The sequence below is a fragment of the Hippocampus guttulatus genome, chromosome 7 (genome assembly GCF_054856545.1).
Source record: "Hippocampus guttulatus isolate MCC_2025c chromosome 7, RoL_Hgut_1.0, whole genome shotgun sequence".
NCBI lineage: Eukaryota > Metazoa > Chordata > Actinopteri > Syngnathiformes > Syngnathidae > Hippocampus > Hippocampus guttulatus.
Window position 1 is genome coordinate 14,367,645 of NC_141267.1, and position 27,070 is coordinate 14,394,714.

The 27,070-nt window shown below is 42.4% G+C and overlaps 3 protein-coding genes across 6 annotated transcripts; 1 reads left to right on the forward strand and 2 right to left on the reverse strand.

Moving 5' to 3' along the window:
* Positions 1 to 1,403: 1,403 nt before the first annotated feature.
* On the reverse strand, positions 1,404 to 10,336 carry dnttip2 (deoxynucleotidyltransferase, terminal, interacting protein 2). 2 transcript variants are annotated; one of them, XM_086116455.1, is made up of 7 exons: positions 10,256 to 10,336; positions 6,343 to 8,459; positions 5,094 to 5,232; positions 4,423 to 4,518; positions 3,405 to 3,569; positions 3,208 to 3,317; positions 1,404 to 2,136 (listed from the first exon to the last, which is right to left on the reverse strand). In XM_086116455.1, the coding sequence occupies exons 1-7, from the start codon at positions 10,328 to 10,330 to the stop codon at positions 2,025 to 2,027; spliced, it is 2,814 nt and encodes a 937-aa protein (XP_085972581.1). In that variant the 5' UTR covers positions 10,331 to 10,336; the 3' UTR covers positions 1,404 to 2,024. The 2 variants fall into 2 exon arrangements, with proteins under 2 accessions (XP_085972581.1, XP_085972582.1); XM_086116456.1 differs by lacking the exons at positions 1,404 to 2,136; positions 3,208 to 3,317; positions 3,405 to 3,569 and having other exon boundaries at positions 4,446 to 4,592.
* Positions 10,337 to 10,871: 535 nt separating this feature from the next.
* On the reverse strand, positions 10,872 to 18,225 carry gclm (glutamate-cysteine ligase, modifier subunit). 2 transcript variants are annotated; one of them, XM_086116170.1, is made up of 7 exons: positions 17,888 to 18,225; positions 16,808 to 16,870; positions 14,609 to 14,657; positions 14,337 to 14,393; positions 14,054 to 14,256; positions 13,822 to 13,936; positions 10,872 to 12,226 (listed from the first exon to the last, which is right to left on the reverse strand). In XM_086116170.1, the coding sequence occupies exons 1-7, from the start codon at positions 18,020 to 18,022 to the stop codon at positions 12,057 to 12,059; spliced, it is 792 nt and encodes a 263-aa protein (XP_085972296.1). In that variant the 5' UTR covers positions 18,023 to 18,225; the 3' UTR covers positions 10,872 to 12,056. The 2 variants fall into 2 exon arrangements, with proteins under 2 accessions (XP_085972296.1, XP_085972295.1); XM_086116169.1 differs by having other exon boundaries at positions 14,609 to 14,693; positions 17,888 to 18,224.
* Positions 18,226 to 21,350: 3,125 nt separating this feature from the next.
* Positions 21,351 to 25,695, forward strand: ccl25b (chemokine (C-C motif) ligand 25b). 2 transcript variants are annotated; one of them, XM_086116183.1, is made up of 5 exons: positions 21,351 to 21,463; positions 21,667 to 21,754; positions 23,638 to 23,755; positions 23,920 to 24,040; positions 24,587 to 25,695. In XM_086116183.1, exons 2-4 carry the CDS (start codon positions 21,691 to 21,693, stop codon positions 24,038 to 24,040), a joined length of 303 nt encoding a protein of 100 aa, XP_085972309.1. In that variant the 5' UTR covers positions 21,351 to 21,463; positions 21,667 to 21,690; the 3' UTR covers positions 24,587 to 25,695. The 2 variants fall into 2 exon arrangements, with proteins under 2 accessions (XP_085972309.1, XP_085972310.1); XM_086116184.1 differs by having other exon boundaries at positions 24,590 to 25,695.
* Positions 25,696 to 27,070: the final 1,375 nt, after the last annotated feature.

Genomic DNA, 27,070 nt, shown 5'->3' on the forward strand with positions numbered 1-27,070 from the left:
GCGAAAAACGCCTTACTATACATGGTCTTTTTTTTTGGCTAAAAACGCCTTACAATACATGGTCGGTTTTTTCGGCTAAAAACGCCTTACTATACATGGTCGTTTTTTTCGTCTAAAAATGCCTTACTATACATGGTCGTTTTTTTCCGGCAAAAAACGCCTTAGTATACATGGTCGTTTTTTTCGTCTAAAAATGCCTTACTATACATGTTTTTTTTCGTCTAAAAACGCCTTACTATACATGTTTTTTTTCGTCTAAAAACGCCTTCCCATACATGGTCGTTTTTTTTGGATAAAAACGCCTTCCTATCCATGGTCGTTTTTCTCGGCTAAAAACGCCTTACTGTACATGGTCGTTTTTTTCGTCTAAAAACGCCTTACTATACATGGTCGGGGGGTTTTCGGCTAAAAAGTGTCGTTTTTTTTCGGCAAAAAACGCCTTTTTATACATGGTCGTTTTTTTTCGGCTAAAGACGCCTTAAAATCGCCTTACTATACATGGTCCTTTTTATTCGGCTAAAAACACCTTACTAAATATACATGGTCGTTTTTTTCGGCTAAAAACGCCTTACTATACATGGTCGTTTTTTCAGCTAAAAACGCCTTACTGTGCATGGTCTTTTTTTTTTTGTCTAAAAACGCCTTCCGATACATGGTCGTTTTTTTCGTCTAAAAACACCTTCCGATACGGTCGGTTTTTTTGGATGAAAAACGCCTTACTATACATGGTCGGGTTTTTTTCGGCAAAAACGCCTTTTTATACATGGTCGTTTTTTCGTCTAAAATCGCCTTACTATACATGGTCCTTTTTTTCGTTGAAAAACGGCTTACTATACATAGTCATTTTTTTTTGTCTAAAAACGCCTTACTGGTTGGGGTTTTTTTCGTCGAAAACGCTTTACTATATATGGTCGTTTTTTTCGTCTAAAAACGCCTTAGTATACATGGTCGTTTTTTCCGGAGGCCGACACACTAATTAGGCGATACCGGGCCGCCCTGATGTGAAGTATTTCCATCCAAATCAGGTGACAGCTGAAGAATTGCAGAAGTTTGCATCTGCATCACCCACTTTTTAAGGGAGCAAAAGTAATGGGACAATGGGCTACTCAGTTTATCCGTGGCCGGTTATGGCTGCCAATGGAACTAGTGCCCTTATTTCTATCGATGCGACTGCTGTAAAAAGCAGCAAGATAATTTGGATGTAAATCCTCTGAAATTTAAACCGAGTTTCCGTGACTCTGAGCCTGCTGCATGTGAAAACTGAACACTTGGCATCGTTGACGCATGATTGGAACAAAACAGTCATGTCCACTAGTCAAGAAATGACACTTATTGTAAAACATTGACCACCTCAGCTGTGTTCTTCGAAAAATGTTTCGGCATTTTCAAAATTGCTCAAGGAAGACGGTTATGACATTTATTTTCGCTTTCATGCAGTATAGTTGACGGGTGATCATGCGGGGAACCTTTTTAATCGAGTTCACATCATACAATGAAATGGGGAAAACAAATCCAGCATTTAAAGCGTCACAATGATTTTTCTGAGGCTGAAAATTAAAATGATTATGAAAGAAAAGTTCTGCACATGTGAACATCGATTTAAAAAAAAAAAAAAGGTTTCCAATATTTTTGCTGACTTTAAAATGTCTTACTAATCATGTCAATTTACATTGGATGGCAACCACCACAATACTTTGGATTGAAAAATCCAGCTACATGTACAGTATAAATAATGAACAAAGACCTTGATTAGTCATTATTTCTGTTCCAGTACATACATACAAAAAAACAAAACAGTTCTTCAACGTATACATTGAAACATTTCAGGTTTACATAAATTTGTTTCAATGTGTACCAAAACTGAAACATCGGTGATGGTAACTCAATGTTGCAGTTTTATTTGTAAACAAGAATTGCTGCGCAGTTCTACACGTGGAAAATAAAATCCCCGTTTGTTTACAAGTTCTTTCTGATCACATAATTTCCCTTGTGTACAAAGTCCTTCCTTGTCTCACAATTCACGCTTACTTTGCGCCTTTCTTGGATTTTTTGTGAAATGTATTGTGTTTCTTGTGTTTGCCCGATGCCTGGGCGGCTTTCTCGGCCACAATCTTCTGGTACTTCCTCTTGTTGTTGCTGCGGAGGGAACAAAACATCAGTACACAAAACAAGTCAGATTTCTGGTATGAAAATAAAAAGAGTAGCAAGTATAGATTTTTTTTTTATGGCATGAAACATGCTTAAATCATGAAGTATTCACTCCCTAACCACTTCATTACACACATAAGCTGTGTCAAAAAGTACACCTTGGCGATGATCATTTGGTCAGAGATATGAATGACACAATAGCTTCATTACTGTGCCCATGATTTACTTTGACTTTTATTTATTGTTGTAGATTGTGTACCTAAAGTGACTGTTAACTGCATACTGCCCCAAGAAAAGCGTGTGCCTTTTTTTTTTGGACAAAATGAAAAAGTCCTGCTTGACAGTGGGCAGAGACTGTGGTCTTTTTGTCCGAATATAAAATGGTGGTAATTATCAGCAAATAGCAAGAATATCATACCACTCTGTCGGATATCAATTGTGTATGGTTTAGTATTTTCCCCCCTCTGCTTTTGGGAAAATTAAATGATAGTACCATTTGAGTTTTTCTTTCCCCATTTTTTTTAATTTCTGCCAGTACACTTCCTCCCTGGTATTAATTTGCATCAACTTCCACATTCCAAAAAAATCATCTTATTTTTCTTGGCAGATGACAATGCTATCTATCCTCCTGGAGAAATATCTTATGTGGAAACACGAGCCTTCATGTATTGACATTTGGAATGTTAATTATTTAGCGGAACGTGAGCCGTCATACTGCACAACTCGTCAGGTCAACGCAGGTAATATCGAAGTGCCCCAGCGCTCTGCGCATTCCTTCTGAGGAGAGGCGGTCTCTGCCAAATATTAGCGGCTTGGAAGCGCGCACCTCGTGTCAAGAACTTGGTCTGCCTTTGCCCTCTACTTGGCGCCGTTCTTGTCATTAGCAAAAGACTGGGAGAGGAATTCCGCTCATGTTTGTCTCTTTCTTTGGGAGGTAAAGTCACTTTTGGGGTTTTTTTGTAAATTGGCTCCTCTCTGCGGAAGCGTCACCTGCCCAATCCGAGCACAAAGCACGGGAGGAAAGAGACGAACTTGACTTCATTCACAATGTTGTCTAACCTCCTGAACTCTGCATCAGCCAGCAGCTCCTCCACCATTGTTCTCTTTCTCTGCTTCTTGGGAATACGAGAATGATAGAAGTCGATGGGGTTATCCTCCACGGTGGCCACCTGCATGCCGGCACAGAAACACTTTTAAAAACACTGCACGTGCTTTCCAACAGGTAATGACAAATCTTTTGGGGGGGTTGCCCTGACCTGGAAGTATTTGGGGAAGCCGTCTCGGTCGTTCTTCTTGTAGAACCTCTTGGGATCCATGGAGCCTCTCATTTTCAACAGTTTCAGGTCTCCCTCCAGCTCCTTTGTGAGCTCAGGAGCTTTCATATTGAACCAAGCGTCTCCTGTGGTCTTCTCACGCTCCAACTGGAAGAGGGGAAAAGAGGAATTTTGACAACTGAGTGAATAGGCCGTTACGAAACGCCTCAACAGGAAAATATTGCCTCTTGTTACGAAATAAATTTCGAGATACGAAAGGTAGAAATACAGTGTCGGCTGCTACTCACAGCATCGAGTTTCCTGAACGCAACATACTTAGAGCTGCTCTGCCATTGGCTATTACCGAGCATCTTCCTGCCATCCCATTGGCTGAGAGGAACCTCTACCGAATGTGTCTTTGTGTGTAGATAGACATGTGTCTATGCAGTGCCCTAGTCATTCGCCCCTTAGGCCATGAGGTAGTATTACTTGAATGCGAATCACCCAGAAAAAGTGTTCACCAGTGGGGCAATCGCTCACTATGCTAACGTTTGCCTTGGACCTTTTCGAAGGATTGTTAAAAGCCGACAAAAGCAATTCTTTACAAAATGCCAGGCAAAAACCACTTCCGAGAGAGAACATGCACTAAAGAGGCCAAAAAAACAGATGAGGATTCAGTTAAAAGTTAAATGGCCAGCATTTTTATTCTTTATTCTTTGTTTTTTATATTATGCACAACTCTCATTTCTTGTGCAATAATCTAATTGTAACGTCAGAATTTCTTTGGGGGGGGGGACACCCGTCTTGGAACGGATTAGGGGATCTACATGAAAAATGCGTCTCGACTTACAAAATTTTCTACTTGAGAAATTTCTTCCAGAACCAATTAATTTCGTAAGGTAGGTACTGTACTAAATTAATAATGTAAAGAAAATGGCGGGAGTGCAAGAACAAAACCCTCCCCATATAAAAAAACCCCACACTTTTCAAATTGAATCTCCAAAAAGATAGCGCAACTTACTCTGCGTTTTTTTTTCAAGGCTTGTTTGGATTCACTGTACGGTGGTACGGCGTCCTTCTTCTCAAAGTCCGATCCCATCACGCTTTTCTTCATCACCTGTGCACAAGACCACCAATGTTACAAGGCATGGCGAGATCATCTGTAGAGCACCTTTCATATCCAATGCAAATCTGTGGGACACAAAGGAATGTTTAAAAGCATGATTAAAAAAAAATGTAAATCCCCACAATAAAGACAAAGACCTGCCGTAAATGGTACTGGAAAGAATTGACACCCCCACAAGAACCATTTTTCCCTTCGACCTGACCGTCATCTTATTTCAACACCATCACAAGGGGCAATGGCGCCATCTTGTGGCATCTTGGGGCCCTTCAGTAAAGGGCACAATGGGGCCCAACAAATAAAGAATCTGTGTAGGTCGGTGAGAGGGGCAATACTGCAAATGAAAACATTCAAATGCCAAAACACAGATTGTCAAGTTGAAAAGACAAAAGAAATCTCATTCACTGTTGGAATTAGACAAAGCGGTGTGAAGAACAACTTTTCACACGGCAAGAAGAAGCGACGAGACAAAACTATCAGGCCGCCATCGACTCCCTCAACAGTGCGGAACCTTCATAATGCTCGTTATTAATCGTGACCAGGAAAACACGTCGGCGGGTGCAATTGACCTCATCTTGGTCCTTCTTCTCCTTGTGCCGCCCCACCGAACTGGAGCCCGGCTTTGATTTGCTGCCGTCGAAAGTGATGTACAACCCCCCGAGCCGTTTCACATTGATGCCCGGGTCGATGCAAGTGGACATCTCTTTCCTGCAAAAAATGGCGAGGGAACGTCACGGCTCATTTCCTTCATGCGCTCCTAATCAAGCTCAATGAAAAATGATGAAGTGTTGCCAGAGACGTATTTATACGAGAATAGATACTTTTGAGCCTTCTTGTTGACATTGCCTCAGGGGAAAGAGCTAAAACCTTATGAAGTTGATAGTAAGAGCGAGTCGTGTTGGGTGTGTGAGGCGGGGCAAGGTGAGTGACATTAGGAACAGGAGACTGTTAGCGTGTGAGCTTCTGAGCTTGAGTTGTGGCCGATCGCAGCTCAGTGGTAGTGTTCATTTCGTGTTCGTGCTGAAATCGGATTGGTGACTGTGGCTCTCCTTGCCCGCTTGCAAGGGCATTACAGTACCTTAAGTGTCCCATTTTTTTTCCCCTCACTGGAGTAAGACTGCGACAAGCAATTTTAACTCATTCAGTACCAGCCAATTCCGGACCAAGTCTGAAAAGACGTTTAAAAACGTCTTTGGGAATGAATGAGTTAATAATCCATTATTTCCGTTGATTGTTTTTGACAATGAATTGGATTTTTAATATCCATAACTCTTTTCAAAAACAGCATTGAAAAAAAAAAAGATTTTGATTCAGCTATGGGGTCGGTCCGAAACAGGCAAAAAGTGTTGATCATTGTTTTCCAAAGTAAAAGCACTTGTTGCAAATGATTCCTATTTTTCAACACAAACACTGATCAACAAATACATTTTTTCTTAAATCAGATTCAAGTGAACTTAGATTTATTTTGCACTTATTCCAAATCTGCCCTTGTTTTTTTCTATAGCATCAGGGTTTCATAATAATCATAATAATAATATTCAGTGTGCTACACTTCGTAATTTTTTAAAATAAATTTATTATCAATTTCATTATCATTGCATATATATTTAGGAAGATTTGTGTATTAAGGGTGAGATTCAGCAACAGGTGGATTTTTTTTTCTAAACCGTGACAGCTATAAATTGCAACGCATTGGAAAATCTGTATTGCACAAATGTTGTTGGTCAGACTTCAAAACAAACAAAAATGAAAACATCTCACAAATCTGACGACTAAGTGTGCCAAATAAAGTGTCCCTTTGTCTTGTGTTTTACTCACAGCAAAGGATTCCTGGTCGACACGAGAAGCGCCTCTTCCTCGCAGTCGTCATCGTCGTCTTCATCGGCCACCTCATCCACAAAGTCCTCCTCCTCTTGCTTGGCGCCCACCACGTTCTTCTGCGTGACGCGCTCCAGTAAGTAATCGTTGTCCGCTTCCTGCCCGGCCCTCGTGTCCACCATAAACAGGCCGTCGACAGACTCCAGCGCCACCGCCTCCTTTTTGGGCTTCCAGCAGGGTCCTGGTCTATCTCCTGTGTCCTCGTCTTCTTGGTCCTCCTCTTCCTCCTCTTCTTCTTCATCCTCACTGCTTTCCAAGAGGCTGACTCTTTTAGTTGCCTTGGTGGCTTTCATGTCCTTAAGTGGAGATTTCTTCGGTGTCATCTGCTCAACGACGGTCACCGTGGCCTCCTCGGGCTTCCCGGAGAGGCCTTGTGTCCCTTCCATGTCCTCCTCTTCCAATTCCTCCTCCTTTTCGTCCTCTCTGCTCGCCACGGGGCTGCTCGTTGATGTTTTGTCAGTGGCTTCCGTGCCCTCAGGCGGAAACTGGTCAGGTGTCACTTGCTCATCGACGGACGCCACGGCCTCTTTGGGCTTCCTCTCACCAATATCGTCTCCTTCTTCCTTGCCGCTCTCCACGATTGCTTCCCGGCGTGCCACCTGCTCCACTTCCATGTCCTCCTCTTCCTCCCGTGTTCCCGAGTCAACCCCGTGGTCATCGCGCGACACCTCTGCTCGCACGTTTTCGTCCTCCTCATCGTCTGCGTCGACATCCTCGCATCTCGCGACTGAGGGCGAAGGCCCCATTTCCTCCTCCATCTCTTGCACTGCCGAGACGTCCTCTTCCAGCTTTTCAGCAGACAGCTCGCCCTGCTGGCCTGCAGTCGCCACTGCAGCTTCAACGAGAACTTCCTCCCCATCTTGTCCGACTTGATTCACTACCGCCTCGGCTGACGTCACGTTGACTTGCTCCACCTCTGCCAGCAATGTACGGTCTGCATCCTCGACGATCACCGTGCTATCCAGCATAGAATCGCGTGGTACGTTTTCTTGCAAAGAGGACTCCAGGACAACGCGGAGATCCTTAATTGGTGTGGACTGAACCCGCCGAGCACTTCCTGAGCCGGTGCGGCTGCTGCAGGCGCTACCCAGGGCAAAGTGTCCGTCCGTCGGGTCAGAGTCTGACTCGGCAGACTTGGAACTGGGGGATCGGTTTTTCACCCTGCTCTTCATGCTGATAGCGTATTCAGAGCCAGATTCGAAGCCCTCGGAATCGCAAGACTTCTCGCCGATGGTCTGTCTAGTTGTCCTTCGTCTTCTGGAATTCGAGGAGCTTTCTGAGGTTTCGTCCAGGTTCAAGGGAATGGGATTCAACTTTTTTCTTAATCTCGCACTCTTGCGGATCGAGGAATAAGAAACCGGAGCTCCTGAGACGTTAGAAGTGAGGCTCTCGGCTTCAGAAAGTTCGGGCTCTTCTGGTCGTGGTCTGGCGGAGGATCTGGTGCGTTTTCTTTGACTTTGGGTCACTCTTTGGGATTCGGTCGGCGGTGAAGAGCAGGAGTCCTCCTTGTCCTTTGCAGCCTTGTCTGGAGCTGCCCTGCTCCTTGTGTTTCTGACTGTTTTGTGCACAGACACAAAAGAACAGCTAGTGTCCGCCTCAGACACTTCTTCGGCATAATTCAAGGTGACGCCAAGTCTTTTGCTTCTTCTGCTACATGTTGCTGGAGGGTCACTGTCAGACACAACAGAGCTACTGGATTCCACCTTCTTGTTGGGAGCTCTCCTCTTCGAGCTTCGGACATTTTTCGAAGAGCACGACTCCACCTCGGATTCTTCTTGACTGACTTGGTACACCGCCCTTCTGCGCGTCAGCGGCAGTACCACATCGGAGACGGCAGAGCAGCACGACTCCAGGTCGGAGACATCTGCTTCGTGGATGGAGCCCACGGGGGTGCAAGGCTGCTCGGGGCTGTGGAGTCTGGAGGCTCGTGAGCATCTATTCAACAGGTTGTTGGATTCTTCTCCATGCCGTTTGCTGGTTTCCACCAGAACACGCCGAGTCGAGTTCTCTGCTTGTGAGGCCGCACTCCTGGTTCTTCGCCCTGTTGATGGAGTGGCCTGTGAGGCAAAAGAGGAAAACATCAGGACTGCAGCTTCACACAATGCGTTGGTGTCATTCTGTGTTTAGTAGTGACAGTTAGACATTTGGCAATATTTCAAACATCGGCGATTCCCAACTTGTGTGTGAAATGATCTCATTACTGGTCCAAAAATGATTACTTTAGCATTACTCAAGCATTTTAAGCATGACTGTTATAAAAACTAGAAAAGGAGACAGACAGAGATTCTGAGGTGTTGACGATTTACGCGTCTTTCTTAAATGCCTGCCAGTATAGTAAGTTGTGTGTCCTGCTAAGCAGGCCCAAATATCACGCCGAGTAAGTAAACTGACATTATCACTCTTTTATTGTACTTTGTGTGACATTTGGTTGGTGCCATAATTTTTTCAAATTTAAAATGGGTGCCTTTTTTCCCCCTCAAGAAGGCGCCCGAGTAGGCAGCGTCGGCAAGTTCTCTTGAAGAGCCTTGCGGTTTTCGTTGTTTTTTTATGTTGTTTTTGTCTTGTCGAATGGTGATGTTGTTACGTCGTATGGACCTGATGTGGATTGTTTTCAGCATTTTTGGCCACGACATTCGTCAAAGAAGAAGAATCTGTGCTTGGTGGTTGCGCCTTCTCGGCAGCACACGTGTACCAGCACTAATTTTGACTGGGAGGAATGTCGGCGCCATTTGACTGTCGTTGCTGGACAGCCAGACGATTGTGTTTTGCGCCTGTAATGGGCAACATTTTCACAGCCCCACTTTGTTCATGGGAAAGGTCGGTACTGTTAGGACGGTCTGCGGCTGGATGGATGCATGGCTTGAGGAGCCGTCGATTAGAAGAAAGGAGTGTGAGCGCAGAGCGCTGATGCATAAGTGGAACTGGGAGTCACGGCTTGGAATTGAAGCGGATTTATATGGGACAGGAGATGAGAGCCAATCTCTTTTTTGTTAATGGACGCTACAGCTTCTTGTTGCTTTCAAACTTAGCTTGTAGCAGACGCATGCACATTTTCAGCCTGACATCTTTGATCCACTGTTGAAAAGGACACTTTGATTCGCTCCTCTTTCATCTATAACTGCTTCAAACAACAAAGCGTATGCCGGAAAAGTGGTTCAGATTGCACGGCTGTCTGTGTCTTATGTGTTGTGTTGTATTATTTTGTCATTTTATGTTAACTGTTCTTTTGATGGCGGCGCAAGCACCTGCAGCGGCTCCTCTTGTTGTCGGGTTGAGAGGGAAGAAATTTCTTCTGTGCTGTTTGTTGCACATACAGCGCATTTAACAATAAAGTTGTACTTGACTTGACGGGTTTCCTCCCACATTCCAAAAACATGTATGATGGTTGTCTTTGTGCACCGTGAACTTTGCAGCCTAGTGCAGGAGGGAAATGCTACGAGGTACACCGACTTTAGAGGGTAATTAATTCTTCATAGATTTTTTTAAAAGGTAGTGTTATTTCGTGTTATTTTCGATCAATTGATTAGGATTCGTCCTCGCGATGGCAGTCGAGATTGGGCACAAATGAACCAATTCCATATTCAAAAAATAATTCATACCCATGCTTCATTACAAACTGTAATTTTTATTTTACTATTCCCCGTATATAACAATGTTAGTATAGAAAACAAAAGTAAAACCCGTATATAACACAGAACTCTTTGAAGTTTATGAGCGAGCGCTAGCAGTGGACCACGTGAGTTGGAACATCTACACGCAGCAGCCGATCAAAAAACACGCCGAAAGCTTAAAATATTTCGCTCGCAAACAAAATGTGTGTACGCTGCTCGGAGAAGGTTGTAGGCACATTTACCTGGACGTCTGAGGCCTGCTCGAGCTTAGTTTTAGTTGGAGAGCACCCTCGAACTCCGCTTCTGGTGGCCACCATCTTGGATCAACTGTCACTTCCGCTGGGAAACCAGACGAAAGCAATCGATAGGGAAGAACGAGATTGGCGTGAGCAAATGCTTTTAAAATACGGTGGACCCCTGTTCGCTGGAAATCAGTCAAATAACTGGGCCACGAATCGGTACAATCCGTCAATAATCGACATCGAGTTACATTCAACCATCCATTTTCAAGACCGATTATCCTGACCACTCTGAACTACACTGAATAGTCAGTCGCAGAGAACATTTATATCAGGCGAGTGTACCCCTACGTCATCAGTGACTACGTCAAATTACGTTGATTTTTTTTTTCAAGCCCCGACCCTTTCCCCAAAAATATCCTTGAATAAAAGGGGGACTTTTAACTAAAAGAACGAAAAATGGGTGTTGCTTTCCCATTAATATCACCAGGACTCATTTGAAATATTTAAATCAGATTTAATCTTGAAAGTTCGGAACATTTAAATTCTATGCAACAAATTATTTAAATTTAAATCATACACACGGATTCAACTGTAAAAAAAAATTGAAACCAGCCCCAAATGTTATACATTTTTAATGAAGACGTTTTTTGCCAAATGACAGTACAGGTAACATGACCAGCAGATATTTTCAAGTAATTTACTGGATTAAACAAGTTTTAACTCAGAAAATAAAAATACCTCAAAAAGGATGTTTCCATATCTCTCAAACGATTAAAAGAAAAAAAATCGAATATATCAGCCTCAACTTAATCTAAAAATCTTACTTTCATCTCATGACAAATCACAAGTTAGGGTCATAACGGTGGCAGCAAATGAGTAAAATGTTAGATTAAAGGCTAACTAGCTCAACTTCCAAAGGTAAAATTGTGAGTTTTTTTTTTTGATGAGGACTGCAAATTACTCCGGGAGGTGGGAAAAAAAATCTGAACTTGATAAGCCATTTCTTTTTCACAAAATACAAATGATTATAGGAACATAATCCATTTTTTTTTTACAGTTTCTTCTCGATGTAATGAAAATTTGGTGATCAGAGCAGGTATGCGGACGAGATAATCAACTGCAGTGAAGCACTTCACATTTGAAGAGGGTTCAGGAAACCGCTAAATGACCCACCAGTAAAGCTGCAAATCACAATGCAATACAGTAATTAGGAACTCAAACTCCCTTTGACATTGACATTAGATTCGCTGTACAGACTGTCATTGTGAAACCAACCGAACCACTTGATAGAGGATACTGTAGTTGCACCCCACCCCAATGTACCTGTATAACAAAATTCTATGTGTTAGCATACATGGCTGGTGCTAGAGGTATGTTTTGTGTCAAACCATATTGTCATGCGCATCACTTGAAAAAAACAATATGAGATTTCCCAATGAACAGGACCAGCTTTAAGGGTGAATTTCTTGAAGCCTCCCTAAACTTGTAAATACCCAACAGTTCATTATTTCAGTGTTTTGCAAAACTTGTTAAGTAGCAGCTCAACGGCAAAAATCACCAAGTTCACTATCACTACATTTTTTTGTGAGTAGTGCCTCTCTTTTACCCCCAAAATGATTTCGCTCAAAAGTTCTTATCTCACACACAAAAAAAAACCCCTCTCGACAACTCTCTGACAGTATGTGTCAGCAAATGTTTGATGTGCAGAGTACGTAAGTGGCAGCCTCCATGTTTGCAGAAGTGTTAATTTGCATGTGGCGTAGAGTGGAAAATATGACAAATGGCTTAGTCCCGCGTCCCGCTAGAGTTCCGCCTTCCTGGCGCTGAACAGGTAGCCCATGGCCTTGATGATGCCGCGGCTCTTGACGATGATGGAGTAGCGCAGAAGCCACTCCAGCCTCCAGTCATCCGTGGCGACGTGCTGCGTTCCCTCCTGCATGGCCTCCCGGAAGGTGGCCGCTGATATCAACTCTGCATGGAAACAAGAGTAGGAGAGCGATAACATCTAAAATTAACAACTGCTCCATTCACACCTGAGACCTTGTAACACGAATGAGTCACTCGACACCAGGAGGAAAAATGGCAAATTAGGCCCAACAAGGTTATTTTCACTTATGTTGCCAGCTATTTAGACTGCTAGCTGTGGATTGTTATTTTAAGGAGTCAGTAAACGTATGCTGTTTTACAAACTGCACATTGAAGTGATGACTTTAAATTTTAACAAAGTGTGATTTGTTCAATTTTGTCCCAAAAATGTGAGGGGCGTACTCGCCTCTGCGAGATACTTACTAGAATATTTACTAGAAATCGTTTACAGTAGTTTGCTATGAAACAATTTCCCACTTTTAAGTGTGTTGTTTCCTAACTCACGACTATGTCTCAGGCAGGTGTGTCACAACTGAGCTGTTTTGCCCCAAGGCGGGTGATTGCCTTGCAAAAACAGAAGCCCTGTTGTGACCACACCTAACGGTGACCTCATTGGCGAAATTTGGTACTTCAAATTTTGTAAACGAGGAAGCCTTTTGGGTGAAAGGTGCAACCAATACAAAAGGTCCAGTCGCCTTGATTCAATCTTTGCAAAACAGAACACATAACAATATTGTCTTCAACTAAACAGCCGCAGAATTCACACTAATTGCATTTGTGAGTACCGGTAGTCAGGATCATTATTTCCGGATAATCTACATAGTTCTTGTAACATCTTTGCTTGGTGGTGTGCCGTGAGATTTTCTTTTTATTCTGGAAATGTGCCTTGGGTGGCTCAATGAAGGTTGGGGGGGCGGGGGGGGGGGGGGGGGGCGACACTCGACTAGTGAATGCCATTGAAGAATCTGAGTAGTATTCGCAGCACTTCATTTTTTTCCACGTTATGGAATCAATCAGCCCACCAGCCGTCAAAAGTCTTCAACCACGAAGCTCGAATTCGAGCTCAGGTTTCATTATCCGCAGATGTTTCTACAGCCTAACTAGAGTCCACATGTTATGAATTCAGTTGAAAGAACACGATTTGACAGGGCACACACCTTTCTATACAATCCCTGAAAAAGAATTATGCAATTCCTCAAGTTTTTTTCCCCTCAGAATTACACAATTCCATGTTCCCCCCACCCCCCACATGCTTTAAAAAAAATAGTGACTGGTGACAACAATTTCCTTGCTTTTTTTTTTTTTTTTTTAATGTGTTTCTTAAAGGCAGAAGGGTGGCAATTTGAATCAAACTAATTTTATGCAACATCTGCGATTTGCCTTTTTTCTCTAAAAATCAAACATTTCATCCACCATCACTTTTGCCAGAGTTCCCGTAACATCCCACAGATGTCAGAGCGCGTCAAAGGACCAAGCATGAAGCCAAAGCAATTATCCGTCGACTTCAGAGGCACGTTTGTCTCGAGGCACATGCTCAACTAAGTGTTCAACTCACGTTGTCATGAGGTGAAGAATTTTGAAGGGAGGAAATATTATCAATCTTGAATTTGGGGCTCTCATGTAAAAACGTGGGGAAATTTGAAGCGCTGTGAATATTTTATGGGGGGTTTTTTTCCTTAAGAACGGAAAGAGATGCTCACCTGGGGGATCGTTGTGTGTGAGCAGCTGGATGTCAAACTCTTTGGCGAAGGCGGTTAGCTCTGGGGGCATCACGCAGCAGGAGGCCAGGTTCACTTGGTTGCTGCTGGGCTTGACCTGGAGAAACAACAAGGCACACTAGTTACATGCACCACCAATCAACTTCTTTCACACTTAAAGTGGACATCTTGTGGAAACATTTATACATTTTTGTCAAGGCCATTTGCGACAAACCTGAGCCCAGTTGTAGAGTTGTTCCAGCAGGTCCTTGTCCAGGTCGGCCGTGCCGATGGCAGCGATCCTCTGGCTGTGGACGAGCGCCTCCAGCTCCTCCCACGCTGGCTGAAGAGGAGCCAACGTTTGGACGTCGTCCCCCAGGAGCCTTCGCGCTGCGATGATCACAGAGTCCAGCTGGGACACGGCCAGCGTTTGGCAGGCTGGAGAGGAAAGATACAGTCAGTGAGTAGCCGCCGTCGTTTTCAACAGCCGTTCATTGAGCGAGACTGTTCCTTCTTACCCATCTCGACTGCATCTCTGATGGACGACTGACCCGACTCGAAGAGGAACAGCTTGGCTGCCAAGACAAAGCCACCAGTTTCATTTTGCAAACACTTTCATGTTAGCACGTGGAAGCAAATTGGTAAGCTGACACTCAAGTTAATAGCGGCATATTTGAAGGAAAATGTGGTTTTAAAATCCGATTGAAGACATTTTAAGATAATGGGGAAGGGGGGAAAAATGAAAGGTTAACATAAGCCATGTAGTAAATCAGAAGATTAAGGCACACACCTGACACTTTAAGCTCCTCCCTCTCCTCAGGTATGACAGCATCTGTGGCCTGGGGGATGTTACAATCCAATGTGTCAGGTAAATCCTTTAATAAAAAAAAAACAGAAAAAAAAGAAAAGGTAGCTTCAGGCGGTTGAATTTGCTGAGTGACTCTAGAATAGGGATGCTCCGATCAGGATTTTAAGATGTCAATACCGATCATCCACGAGTATGATCGGTCGATGCCAATCACGTGGATTTGGTGTAAAAATGTGAATTTTTCACTTCCCGCCCCGGACCAGTCCGAGTCCCTCCTTCCAGTTGGCCTTCTCATACTGAGGTGTTGGAACGGTCTCCAGACCCGCTCTGACTCGGGTCAATGCTCCAACCACTCCAGCACTCTGCTTGAGTTACAGCGTCGTCGGGCCCCCCACTTCCTCCCAGCTTTTACCTTGATCCCTACCCGGGCCACCTTGGGGATCCTTGTACATCACACATGTCAAACTCAAGGCCCGGGGGCCAGGTCCGGCCCACCAGGATGTACAAAAGATGAGGATTTATTTGGGGGTAATAAGAGACAATTTAGATCGTGGCAAGTGTGCCGATTCCCATCTAACATGACTCTTAAAAATGTGAGAGGTAAATTTTGAACACAGCCGCGTCCCCCAGTTGGAAAAGGTTCTGTACTTTTGCAATATATATATATATATATATATATATATATATATATATATATTTTCCAATTCAGTTGTGCAAGTGATCAATCCCATTAATTGTAGAAATGATTATAAATAGAAATTTTCACTTTTTTCATAATATTATTGAATATCACATAAACCTGGCCTCTGTACACTTCTGTATCCACCGTAATCGCCACACCCACCTTGAGTCAAACTTTCCTTTGCTGGTATTTCCCTGCATGTGCGCCGCATTCAACTATAAACATACCACTGGTATAACCTCCCCCATTGCTATGTGACTCCAGTGGATATCACTGAGCTCAGTGGTTTCCTCGAAAGCACCAATTCCATCTGCATGGAAGCGGCCGTGGCGAAAAAACATCTTCGGTGGATTGGACACACCATTCGCATGCCAGACAACCGCCTGCCCCGCCAGGTCCTCTATGGCCAACTGAGAGGTGCAAAGCGTTCTGCTGGGGGCCAAAAGCGGCGCCTCAAGGACTACAGCAGGGACCTCCTAAAGCGAGCCAACATCAACCCCACGCAGCTTGAAACACTTGCACTCAACAGACCAACCTGGCAGATCACTTGTGCTACTGCAATCTCTGAAATACACAAAATTAACCAAGCCAGACGAACCGAGAAACGCATTCAACGACACCAGCGGGCAGCTGGTACCCCCCTGGTATCCGGTTTCCCTTGCTCCATCTGTGGTCGAGTCTGCGGCTCAAGAATCGGTCTCTATGCCCACGAGAAGTGGCACCAGCGACAGAGTTGCTGACCCCCCCCCACCCCCACCCCCCTACCCATCCTCCCCTCCCTTGGAGCAAGTGTCATCATCAGACATGATGGACAGCTAGAATCCACCGTAATCGCCACACCCACCTTGAGTCAAACTTTCCTTTGCTGGTATTTCCCTGCATGTGCGCCGCATTCAACTATAAACATACCACTGGTATAACCTCCCCCATTGCTATGTGACTCCAGTGGATATCACTGAGCTCAGCATAGCCAAAGCTGGGGTATGTGCACCCCAGCAAACAAGTGAGGGATCACTCACTACGCTTCTTTGTTGCTTTTCTTGGGTTCCACAACAATAAGGTGACAATGGAATGATCACCATCTCATGCCCCCTCCCCATTCATCCCAACATACAGTCGTTTGGAATGGCGCCTCAGACGGCTATCCAGTATTGCATGATCACTGGCCATGACAGCTTCTTTTCGAGACATCCAAAGGCATCATTTGAAGTCCATCGCCGCAGTTGTTCTGTCGGAATGTTGCCATCTGACCATGTGGAGCTCCACCCCCCTTAGGGGGAATCCATACAACTAGTCGGCCTGGTCTTCAATTCAAAGAGTACGCTTCTTCCCTAGCCATATGACACACACATCCTAAAGGAAACTCTGAAAATAAGCCCAGAGAATGCTCATAATGCATTTTTCAATCATCGCATCATATATTTTCTCATCCATTCAATCTGGTAAATGGTCACTGAAAATGAAAACGCTGATGCACTGAGAATAATTGGTCATCTCACCTCGGTCGGAGCTTCTATTGTGGAGAACCAGCTGCTCAGTGTAGCCTGGATGCATTCTTGAAGCTGAAAAAGACCAACACGCGCTAGTTTAACGCATAGTCAAATCCCCATAAACTTGATTCCAAGAATGTTTCCAGACATATGATGAGATTTTTACAGTGGACTCTGCTCCAAACGCAACATCTGGACCACATTTTTCTCCACTTGACTTGTGCCAGCATGTATTCTTGTACTGTAAAGTGGGTGAACACTCCAAATGTTGTGCCATCCGATTCATCATTTGTGTTCAGGGCTTTTCTGTGGCTCAAAAAGCGAGGGGGTGAGGAAGGCAGCTGCATGAAGAATGCAACACGTGGAAGAAGTGGTTATAAATCAATGGTCACAGTCAAATGCTGTTGAACACGCTAACAGTTATGGTTAGTGTTCGGTTTCAAATTACAGTTGTCAGTCAGAGTTAGGGGTTGGGGTTTCAAGATAGGGTCAGGGTTTCAAGTTTGGGTTTCGGATTAAAATGATACAATCTATGATGTAACATATAAGATTATATCATGGAAGACAGAGGCTGGTGCTATGCAGGTTTTCCAGTAAAGCAACAGCTAGTGTAAACACAAATGATAAAATAGCTTCCACGAGGAAATGTTAATTAAATTACGTAATCTGGCAACCTGCTACCCACATGAGTCGTGGGTCTGTTCTAAAAATAGCTCAGTGATGAGACATTGTGATTTCCTAGGAACGGTGTAGATTTGAAAATGCAAATACTTGCAGAAAAATTTACAGAGCAGGTTTGCTATTTCAGAAGTGGCGTCATGCCAAACTGGTAGGCTTCGCATTCGTCATCCATTATGTCCAACCGTTAAAAAACAAACAAACACAGTGAATGGAGGGAGCGTCAACCAGTCATGTTATGAGCGACACTTTCCTCTTTCTTTCGGAAATGTTGACATAATTTTCGACGTCAGGCATGTTTTCCTTCTCAGTTTTTTTTCTCAACACACCTGCTCCGCTAGCTACTTGGACGCGAGCCTTGCTCGCTTACTCACTCACTCGATTAAAAAACACATTTAAAAAGGAGTTTACCTCCTCGCCCGGCGAGAATGGACATTTCTTCTTTAGACGGGCTCTGTTGACTAAATTTCCCGTGTGCAGCCTCAGAGTCTTGGCGTGGCTGAGCAGGCACCTCTTCGCCTCCGCGTTCGTGTTGTGAGGATCCATGTGTGCGTCTTTTGTCTGGAGGAAAAAACCGTCGACGCGAAGAAACCTGGTAACAAGAAGCTGCCGCCTACCTTTCACTTTTTATATGGCTGCACCTTCTGAGAAGCGACCAATCGAGTATACGCGTGCGAGATAGAATGGGAAAAGAGCAAAGTCAGAATGACTTGCTGCTTCCGTTGGCTCTGACACAGTTATGGGGTCAGACGTAAAAGCCGGCTGGGTCACGCCCACCGGAGCTGTGGCCGAAAAAACGTCAACACAAGTTGCTTTTAATTTCCACTATACAGCCCCAAACTATGATTTTTATATTAAAATTATACCCATTTTTAACATTTTCCAAAAACCTCAAGATTTATTTTAATTTCTCTATTCTCACTGGATACGCCGGAAGCGGAAGTGGAAAAAAATCTGAGTTTTTTTTTTTTTTTTTTTACTTTATTGGAAAAACCGGAGTAGCCAGGGCCGGCCTTTTTACGCATGGCATTACGTCATGTAAATAGATTTACAGACGTTCATTCCTGTGGAACAGTTTTACGTGTTTTCCCCTCACAAAACCTTAGTTGTCAAATATCTAGATAAGGTTTAGCTGTTTCACTGTGCATTTTAATTTTCAATGTAATTTGTTTTACATTTAATGTATTTTCAGATAGATTTGTGTAATAGTAAAAGAACACATGTAAATGAGAATTGGTTTACCGCTAGTATATACAGTAATTAGATGTATTCTACAATTTAAATATGAATATGTGACATTGTTATATTGTTTGTTCTTTTGTGTCAATAAAATCCTTTTAAAAATCGTTGCCTTCATACGCCGTTTTGATGATACTGACGCCGTTAAAACCTGCTTGCCGTTTTCGCTTGATTGTCTTATACTCTACCTCAATTGCAGTCCAATCAAACAAATATGTATTGATAAAGTACCTTTCAACATCAGGTTGACCAACATGTACAAATTAATGAATGATCAATTCAAACACACATATGAGATAAACACCTACAGAAGTGACTCAGATTTGTTCTTGGTTTTGTTGTTCGGTGCTTTCTACCGTCTTTGTTACCGATTTGTTGCTTTACTGTTGTATGTTGGTTGCTCAATGTTCAGCACTTTGTATGCAGCGATGGCAGTTTGAAAATGCTCTATAAATACAGTTGAGTTGAGATGTGAAAAATATAGCTAATAATGACTTTGTATGCTTGAGTACAGTTCTACTAGCATATAGCATATCCCTGACCGTGATCGGGAAAACAGTTTCTATATATTTTAAAGGCTGAATTTGTGATAGACTTAATCATTTGTATAGGATGTCAATGCTGTATACCTGTCCTGTACTATGCCATTTAGTGTAAAAACATCAAACCATTGGAAAGCAGTGCACCAAGTGACCGCCAGATGTCCCTCTCGCTAGTGTAGTTGCCTTGACCTTATGTATTTTTTCAAGTCAAACTTTCCCAATGAGACATAACAATGCATGAGTATATTATTAACGTGACATTTTCAAAGATTAACAAAGCATCTAAATTATGTACGCCATATTACGGGTTATGTTTCAACTACTTATGATTATAATACAGTACTACGTACAGACATTCTGCATAATTGAGTCTAGTATTAAGGATTTATGTGATTTGCTTGTATTATTTCATTTGGTGCTCACTTGTAAGTTCTACTATTTAGTAGTAAATTGGTACCGCCGCAGAAAAGGATACTTTATTACAATGGATTTAGGTTGGACTTTATTTCTTTATGGATAGTGTTTCAAATTAGGGGTTCAAGATAAGGTTAGGCTTTAAATGAGGTTTTAAAGGCAGGGTTAGGGTTTTGAGGCTTACAGTCCACATTATACTTTAATTTGTGTTCCAAGTTAGGGTCATTTCTTTGAATGAAGTTAAAGAAAATGGAGGTTGCTGCTGTCATTCCAGAGAGTTGACATTCCTGATTTAATACACGTAAAGAACTTACGACCAAGCATCTTTACACCCAGGAAGTCATTATTAACATTTTGTCTCCTGACATCCAAGAGGACAAGAAGCCAGGAAACACTGCTGACCCCCTGCTCACTCGAGTGCTTTAAAAAATTTTTAAAAAAAGTAGTGATGAATGGTGAGCAGTCAGAGCCAGTAAGGCTTTTTATGCTGTTCTAAACACTATTTGAAGTGCAACCTAAATAAGACTTGTTCCACAAAATTGTATTCATTTAGCGTTTGTCTTGGCTGCACCCCTCCCAGTACGTGTATTGGATCCCAGTACATTAGATTTTTTTAGTTTTTTTTGGGGGGGGGGGGGGGGGTCAATCAGATACTGTATTAGCCACTAGATTTTTTTTGGGGTGGGGGTGTCAATCAGATACTGTATTAGCCACTATGTGCAAACATGTCAATTTAATCTGCCTTCAGAATTAGAAAGGTTGGCCGATAACCGAAACTATACAGTATTTGCATTACGAATGTTCCTTTAACTAGTGAAAAATAAATCTATATATTTTTTTACAAATTCAAGATATTAAAAAAAAACACATTTATTAAAAACAGAAAAAAGTAAATAAAACATCAAGAGATAAAAGTATACTTTTTATTTTTTTACCACACGACGTACGATTATGACAGTCACACGCTGACTAATGAGTGAACTACATTTCCCGCAGCACCGATTGGACAAGCAATGTAATGTGATCATCTGCAGCCAGCGATGGCCAAGCAAGCGTGTCATAATTGACATGTTGATGACATGATGGTGTGTCTTACCCTCCATGGCAGAGGCTTCGTCGAACCCCGAGGGTTCGATCCAACCCACGTTAAGAACCACTGCTTTAAACCAATCAGATTCTAAATTTGTCCTCACAGGCACAGATAACTGGCCCACAATGGAATCAGTATTTTTCCTATGTACTATGATCACGAAACAAAAATAGCAATCTATAAAGCCCCATCCTCGATTTGACTAGTTTAACCACAAAGATTCCCTGACGGAATATGTAACATAACTCCAACCACGTCAGCAGTTCTTGTGACCATCTGGATTCAATAAATTCCTTACAGGGGATAAGGTGACCACCAGTTTACGGTTTTTCCTCTTTTTCCACATCATGCAAGTTGCATTCAATACAACACTTGAAGCTTTACCGGAAGCAGATGACGGTGGTTACACTTTGATACTGTTTGCTTACCTAAGAAGAAACCTTGTACTTCAAAGCTATTACTATTGCACAACATGTTCAACTACGCATTTGCAAAAGTGGGTGCTGCTGAGAGGAGTGGCGAAGAAGTGTGCTTGTGTGTGCGTGTGTGTCCACTAGGCTGTGGGGTGGTGGTGGTGGTGGTGGGGGGTTACAATTTATCTGTGCACAATAAGAGTGCAAAGCCCAAACAGGGCATCGCAGTTGTCAAGCAAGAGTTGGGAAGAAGGTCACCTCGTGTGAAGCGGTGAATGACAATCAGCAGGTATTTTCCTCAAACTGGGAGTTGATCTATCCACAATTTGACACAATTGCATGGAATTTGCATGCTGGAAACCTGAAAAGAAACGAACCGTTTTAATGAGCATTTTTGTTCTTTATGGTCATGTTTTGTACTCCAGTAGCTGCATTGCTTTTGTCTTTTTTTTTCTTCTCCTTAATCCAACTTTGTCTTTTATCCGTGCACAGCCGAGCGGAACAGCGACAGCGGACATGAAATTCCAAGGTCTTTTGTTCCTGGTGCTGCTCATCTGCACCACAGTGTGTGTGGCACAAGGTTAGTCCAAGCACGGGCGACGCTCAAAGGCGCGTAACGACAAAAGGATTTATTGGCTGGCAGATGCAGCGTCTGGGCATGTTATCAGCAGAATTAAACGCTTTGTTCAGCATCACGGGGTCACTTCTTGATATTGGCGTCAGTTGATGAGTGTGTTTATTTACGAGTAGTTTTGATTTGAGTAAGGCGCTCTTGACGCTGCATCTGTTTTTTGTCATTCACATTCTTCGATAAATTGGAGGGGAAATGCCCTCGGGCTGTGATGTGGGATTACTGAGCTCATTAGAATTTAAACTTTGAAGTGGAGGACATATTTATGAAGCGCTCTTTTCCAAAACAAGACCAAAAAAAAAAACTAAAGGCAAAAAATAAAGATCTTGAAATGGCATTCACTGTGCATGGGATATTTGTTGTTGTTCAAACAGAGCCAATGCATTGTTTTATAGTTTGTAAAATTTGCTCTGGCTAAGTAAAGGCATTTTTCTTGAGAGCTTAACTTTCAAGATGCATCACAGATGTCCGTTTCACTTTCATCATTGTAGAAAGTAGTGACACCTTTTCTTATTCGATTGCGTAAGGAAGCATGTCCAGGTTTTTGACTGGCATTGTGCATGTCTTCCGAAAGCAAAAAAAAAAAAAAAGCTTGTCATTTTAAATTTGAGCTGATATTTTTCCATTTAATCCTTTCATATAGTGATCTGAATTTGGCTACTCTACATTCTCCAAATGTATGAATGTAAGCGTGAATGCTCGTTTGTCCATACATGTGCTGCGGCTGGCTGGCGACCAGTCCAGGGCGTGACCTGCCTCTCGCCCACTCGGCTGGGCTAAGCTCCTGCTCGCCCAAGACCCAAATGAGGATAAGCACTAACGAGAATCGATGGATGGATGGTTTCACTGTTTTGTTTTTTTTTTTTTTGAGTGAATAATGCATGACTGAAGCACACAGCATTTGGGCGATGGCGATCTCTAGAGATGCACAATTTGGTGCACATCCAAATTACGGTTGCTGCACGTACAGTGAAGACCAACATTTTGAGAGGGAATCCTTTCAAATATTTCAGCTGGAAATTGCAGAGTGAAAATAGCATTTAAATATTTCGATCATTTTTCTAAATCAAATTTTTTGGGGGAAACAGAGCTGCTCTTGCGTACTGGCTGTTATGAAAGGTTACGGGTTTGATACACAGTTATATGATAAGAATTGTTCAAATTACCTTTAGTTATGTTTTTCATGATTTTTTCTGTCTAGCACATCAGGTTTTCATTAAAAATATACCTGTATTTGTAAAACGATAACATAATCATTCTATGATTAGAATTTGCTCTTGATCAATGTAATTCATGAGTGAAATTCATCAATGGGATGACATGTTAATCACTTCTCAATAAACCACATTAAAAGTGCACCATTTTATTTCTTTACACGATTGCAAGTGTTAGCATGTTCAAGTGATCACTTCTAAAGTAGTCCTAGGAAATCACAATGTCCAGTCACTGGTGAAACGTGCAAACTAAAGTGCTTATTCAAATAATATTGAAAGCTTATTTTTGATTTTTTTAATAACAATGTAATTCTAATCAATTTCTTTAATGTTGATTGTATGCATGCATTTTTTAAACTGTACTATTTTTTTTAAAATGGTATCATTTACAATCAAGTAGTTAAGATGATGCCAGAAGTTACCAGGCTCCTTTAGAATGGTGGTAAAAAAAGATTGCAAAATTGTCTGATGGTCTCCACCCCAGCTTTCTCCAACCAGAAGCCACCCAATTCATCAGTTGAAAATGCAACTCACGTGACAAGCGTTGCATGCCGAGAGCCCCTATCTCTAAAATGAGGCTGATTATCCTCCCGTGTGACCTTGGCCTTCCTTGTGCAGGTTCTTACGGTAACTGCTGCCTGGGCCATGTGCAAGGGATGGGGGCCAAGGCAAAGAAAAACATTGAGAGCTACAGGATGCAGGAAACAGATGGCGATTGCAACATCAGAGCTGTTGTGTGAGTCCGTAAGCTCATTGTTTTCATTTCCGATGCACAATTGCGATTCATAATGATCTGGCACCAATAAATAGAAAACCAAATGGCCTTCTTGATGAGGAACGATTTAAATACTGGAAGATGCTGAAATCTGTGTGTGTGCGTGGGTGTGTGTGTGTTGGCAGGTTTACCATGAAGAAGCGGTCTGGACGTAAGAGGCAGCGCACCGTCTGCGCCGACCCAGACCAACTTTGGGTCCAGGAGTTGAAAGCGGTTGTGAGGTTGAGAATGGGGCTTCAGAATTAGGTACAAATCCAGCCAACTACTGTGGTGCCTTCAGATACGAGTTGCATTTGTTCCGTGCCCATGCTTGTAACTTGAAACGTATCTCAAATCATCATTCTCCACTGAAATGAATATAAATGCCATGAATCCAATCCAGTAATGTAAAGAATCGAAATTGTTCTCGCTACATTTCTTGCTTCGGTTCAATGGATATGGAGTTGTTCCATCTGGTGAGGAGACAGTCACAACTCCTCATTAAGCCGCAGTAATATTAGTCAGTCTTCGCAGAAGCCAAAGGATATGTCAGTAAGAATTTTCTATTTTATGTCTACAGGTGTTACTTCACCATTTGTCTCAAAATATGTGTTGCTTCATGTGGGGTGAGACGGTAACGCCAATGCTATTTGTTAGCCAGTCTATAGTGCTTCCCATTACGCGTGAGCATTAAGTGATCCGACTGCAGGGCAAAACCTCACAAATCGTGTCACTCGTATCTCAAGGCACTACTGTACATGAAACACAGCGCAAAGTTCTAAACTAAACTCATCGTGCAACTTTTTTGTCTAGAAGAACAGCAAGAAGAGATGAACGGGACTCATGGGGCTTGGAAGATCTTGATCATAGAGCACATGGATCGCATTTGGCACTTGTAAATTTGCCAGCTCATGTCACTGACAAAGAATGTACAAAGTAAATTACGCTAACAACATTCCATGTCTTCTGTTTTCGACACAGGTAGCACTTAGCGAAAATTTGAAATGACTTTTTACCATTTCATGTTACTGATGTTTAAAGAACTGCAAGTAATGAGCTACTGTTGGGCAGCTTTGGATTGTGAATGTACACTTTAAGCCAAAATGATTCATGGACAAGACTCATTTGGAGTTCAAGTGAATGTTTAACTGATGAATGAGCTTTTAGCTGGAAATAACATGACGCATTGGCAAAAGACTGAGAGGCATTGTGTTAGGAAAGGCAATTTTCATTATTTGTGACCAGAATGATTCATACCCTTTTTTTAAATGAATGTACATACAATGTTGAGAATCACATAAAAACGTACAAAATGCCACCATTTAGTGGCAGTCGAGAGCCCTGTATATTCCTTTTTCTAAGAAGAAAAATGGACTTAAAACAAACTTTTAAAAAATCTATTAAAATGACTCTACAGGTATATTCATTAAAAAAAATTCCATGAAAACAAAAAACAAAACAAACATTTTAATGTAAAAAAATATATATCATGGGGGGGGGGGGATGCTTCCAATTTGTATAGCGTTTTTCTGGACAGTAACAGACCCTATTTTTATAAAATTACCACTTTGAAAAAAAAATAAAATTTTGTAAGATTGACAGTCTATTCTCATGTATATATATTTTTTCTTTTCCATGTGGCCCTAAAACTTATTGGTAGAAATTACCCATTCTACAAAAATAAATAAATACATTAAAAAAAAAAAAGAAGTAGTAATCACTAACTCAGAATTTGGTTATTTGGGGCTTAACGTTTTGTACAGGATGTGGGTGTGTATGCATTTAGTGTGTATGTAAAACATAGGAATGGACCACTTTGTAGATAGCTGCACAGTGTTTTTGCAAATCATCAGATGGTATTTTTTAAATGGCACTCCAATTGTACTTGGTGAGAACACTTATTAAATGAATATTTTTAAAAACTGTCTTTTTTTTTTTCGTTCAACCACACAACCAGCTGTTCTCCATCATTGTTGAGTTCATTTATGAGAAACGAGGCACCACTTCCTCTGATAGTAATGTTTTTTTTCCCACCAAAAAGATTTGTCAATGATGATTCAATTCTTCATCGAGTTATTGCGGCATCCGCCCCCACTGCTGGGTCACGTTGAGATTAGCTTTCTCCTGATTGTTGGCAGAACTTGTGTAAACAGTAAACGTTTCCAAAACGTACGACCTTCAACATTCATCCAAAGGACCACCGGTGGTCTACCCAAGCTGCTTTTCATTAGAAGCAAGGACAGCAGAGGATTGACCCAAAGGTTAAAGAAGCGGCTGTGTACGTAATATTTCATAGCTGCGCCACTAACGGGATGTGACAACGTGTCCTTACAAGAAACCCGGTTTAGCGCTTTTCCCATTATCTGGCTTCACATGGATTGCAAAACAACAAAAAATGCAAGTACCATGCCAGGGATGTCAAGACCTATAAGGGTTTAGGAGAGTGCAGGGACTATTACCCCCTAGTCTCCGCTCTGTGTGCCAAAACAAAGACAAAACAGAAATGTCATGTGAGCCATTGGCTGGACTGTACACACTGTCAAACAAAACGGGCTTTCCGACCAAGTTCCAAAACAGTCTGCTTTAATAGTTAAACCATAATAGATATTTACCGGCCACAACATTAGGTAGGCCTACCGAGATCTATCACAAGAGCAGATAATGATGTTTATCTTACTTGACGGAAACATAAATAAATTCTTGCAGCTAATCTGGGGTGTACCTAATATTTTGCCAAATATAGCTTACCCATGGGGAAGCCTAGGGATGAGAATCCGGTGTGTACTTAATATTTTCGAAATACGGCCGAACCACTGGAGATGCTAATGCATGAGAATGTACCTCATACTTTGGCCAATATAGCAGACATATTGAGCCAGATGGATAAGAATCCGAGGTGTACCTAATGTTTTGGCCAATATGGCCACACCATTGGGGACAAGAATCCGGGGTGTACGTAATATTTTGGCAACATGGCCGCCTCATTGGGGAGGCCGAGGGACAGGAAACTGGTGTGGGTCTAACGTTTTGACCAATATGGCCGCTCCATTTGGATGCCTGCACACAAGAATGCGGGTGTCTATTATTTTTGGCTAATATGGTCACCCCATTGGTGACCCCCACACGTGAGAAAAATCCAGGGTGTACCTAATATTTTGGACAATATGGCCACTGCATTGAGGATGCCATGGGACAGAAATCCAGGGGGTACCTACGGTAATATTTTGACACTAAGGCATGAGAATCCGGGGTGTACCTAATATTTTAGGGCGGTTAGGGTAGGGTTAGGGTTAGAAG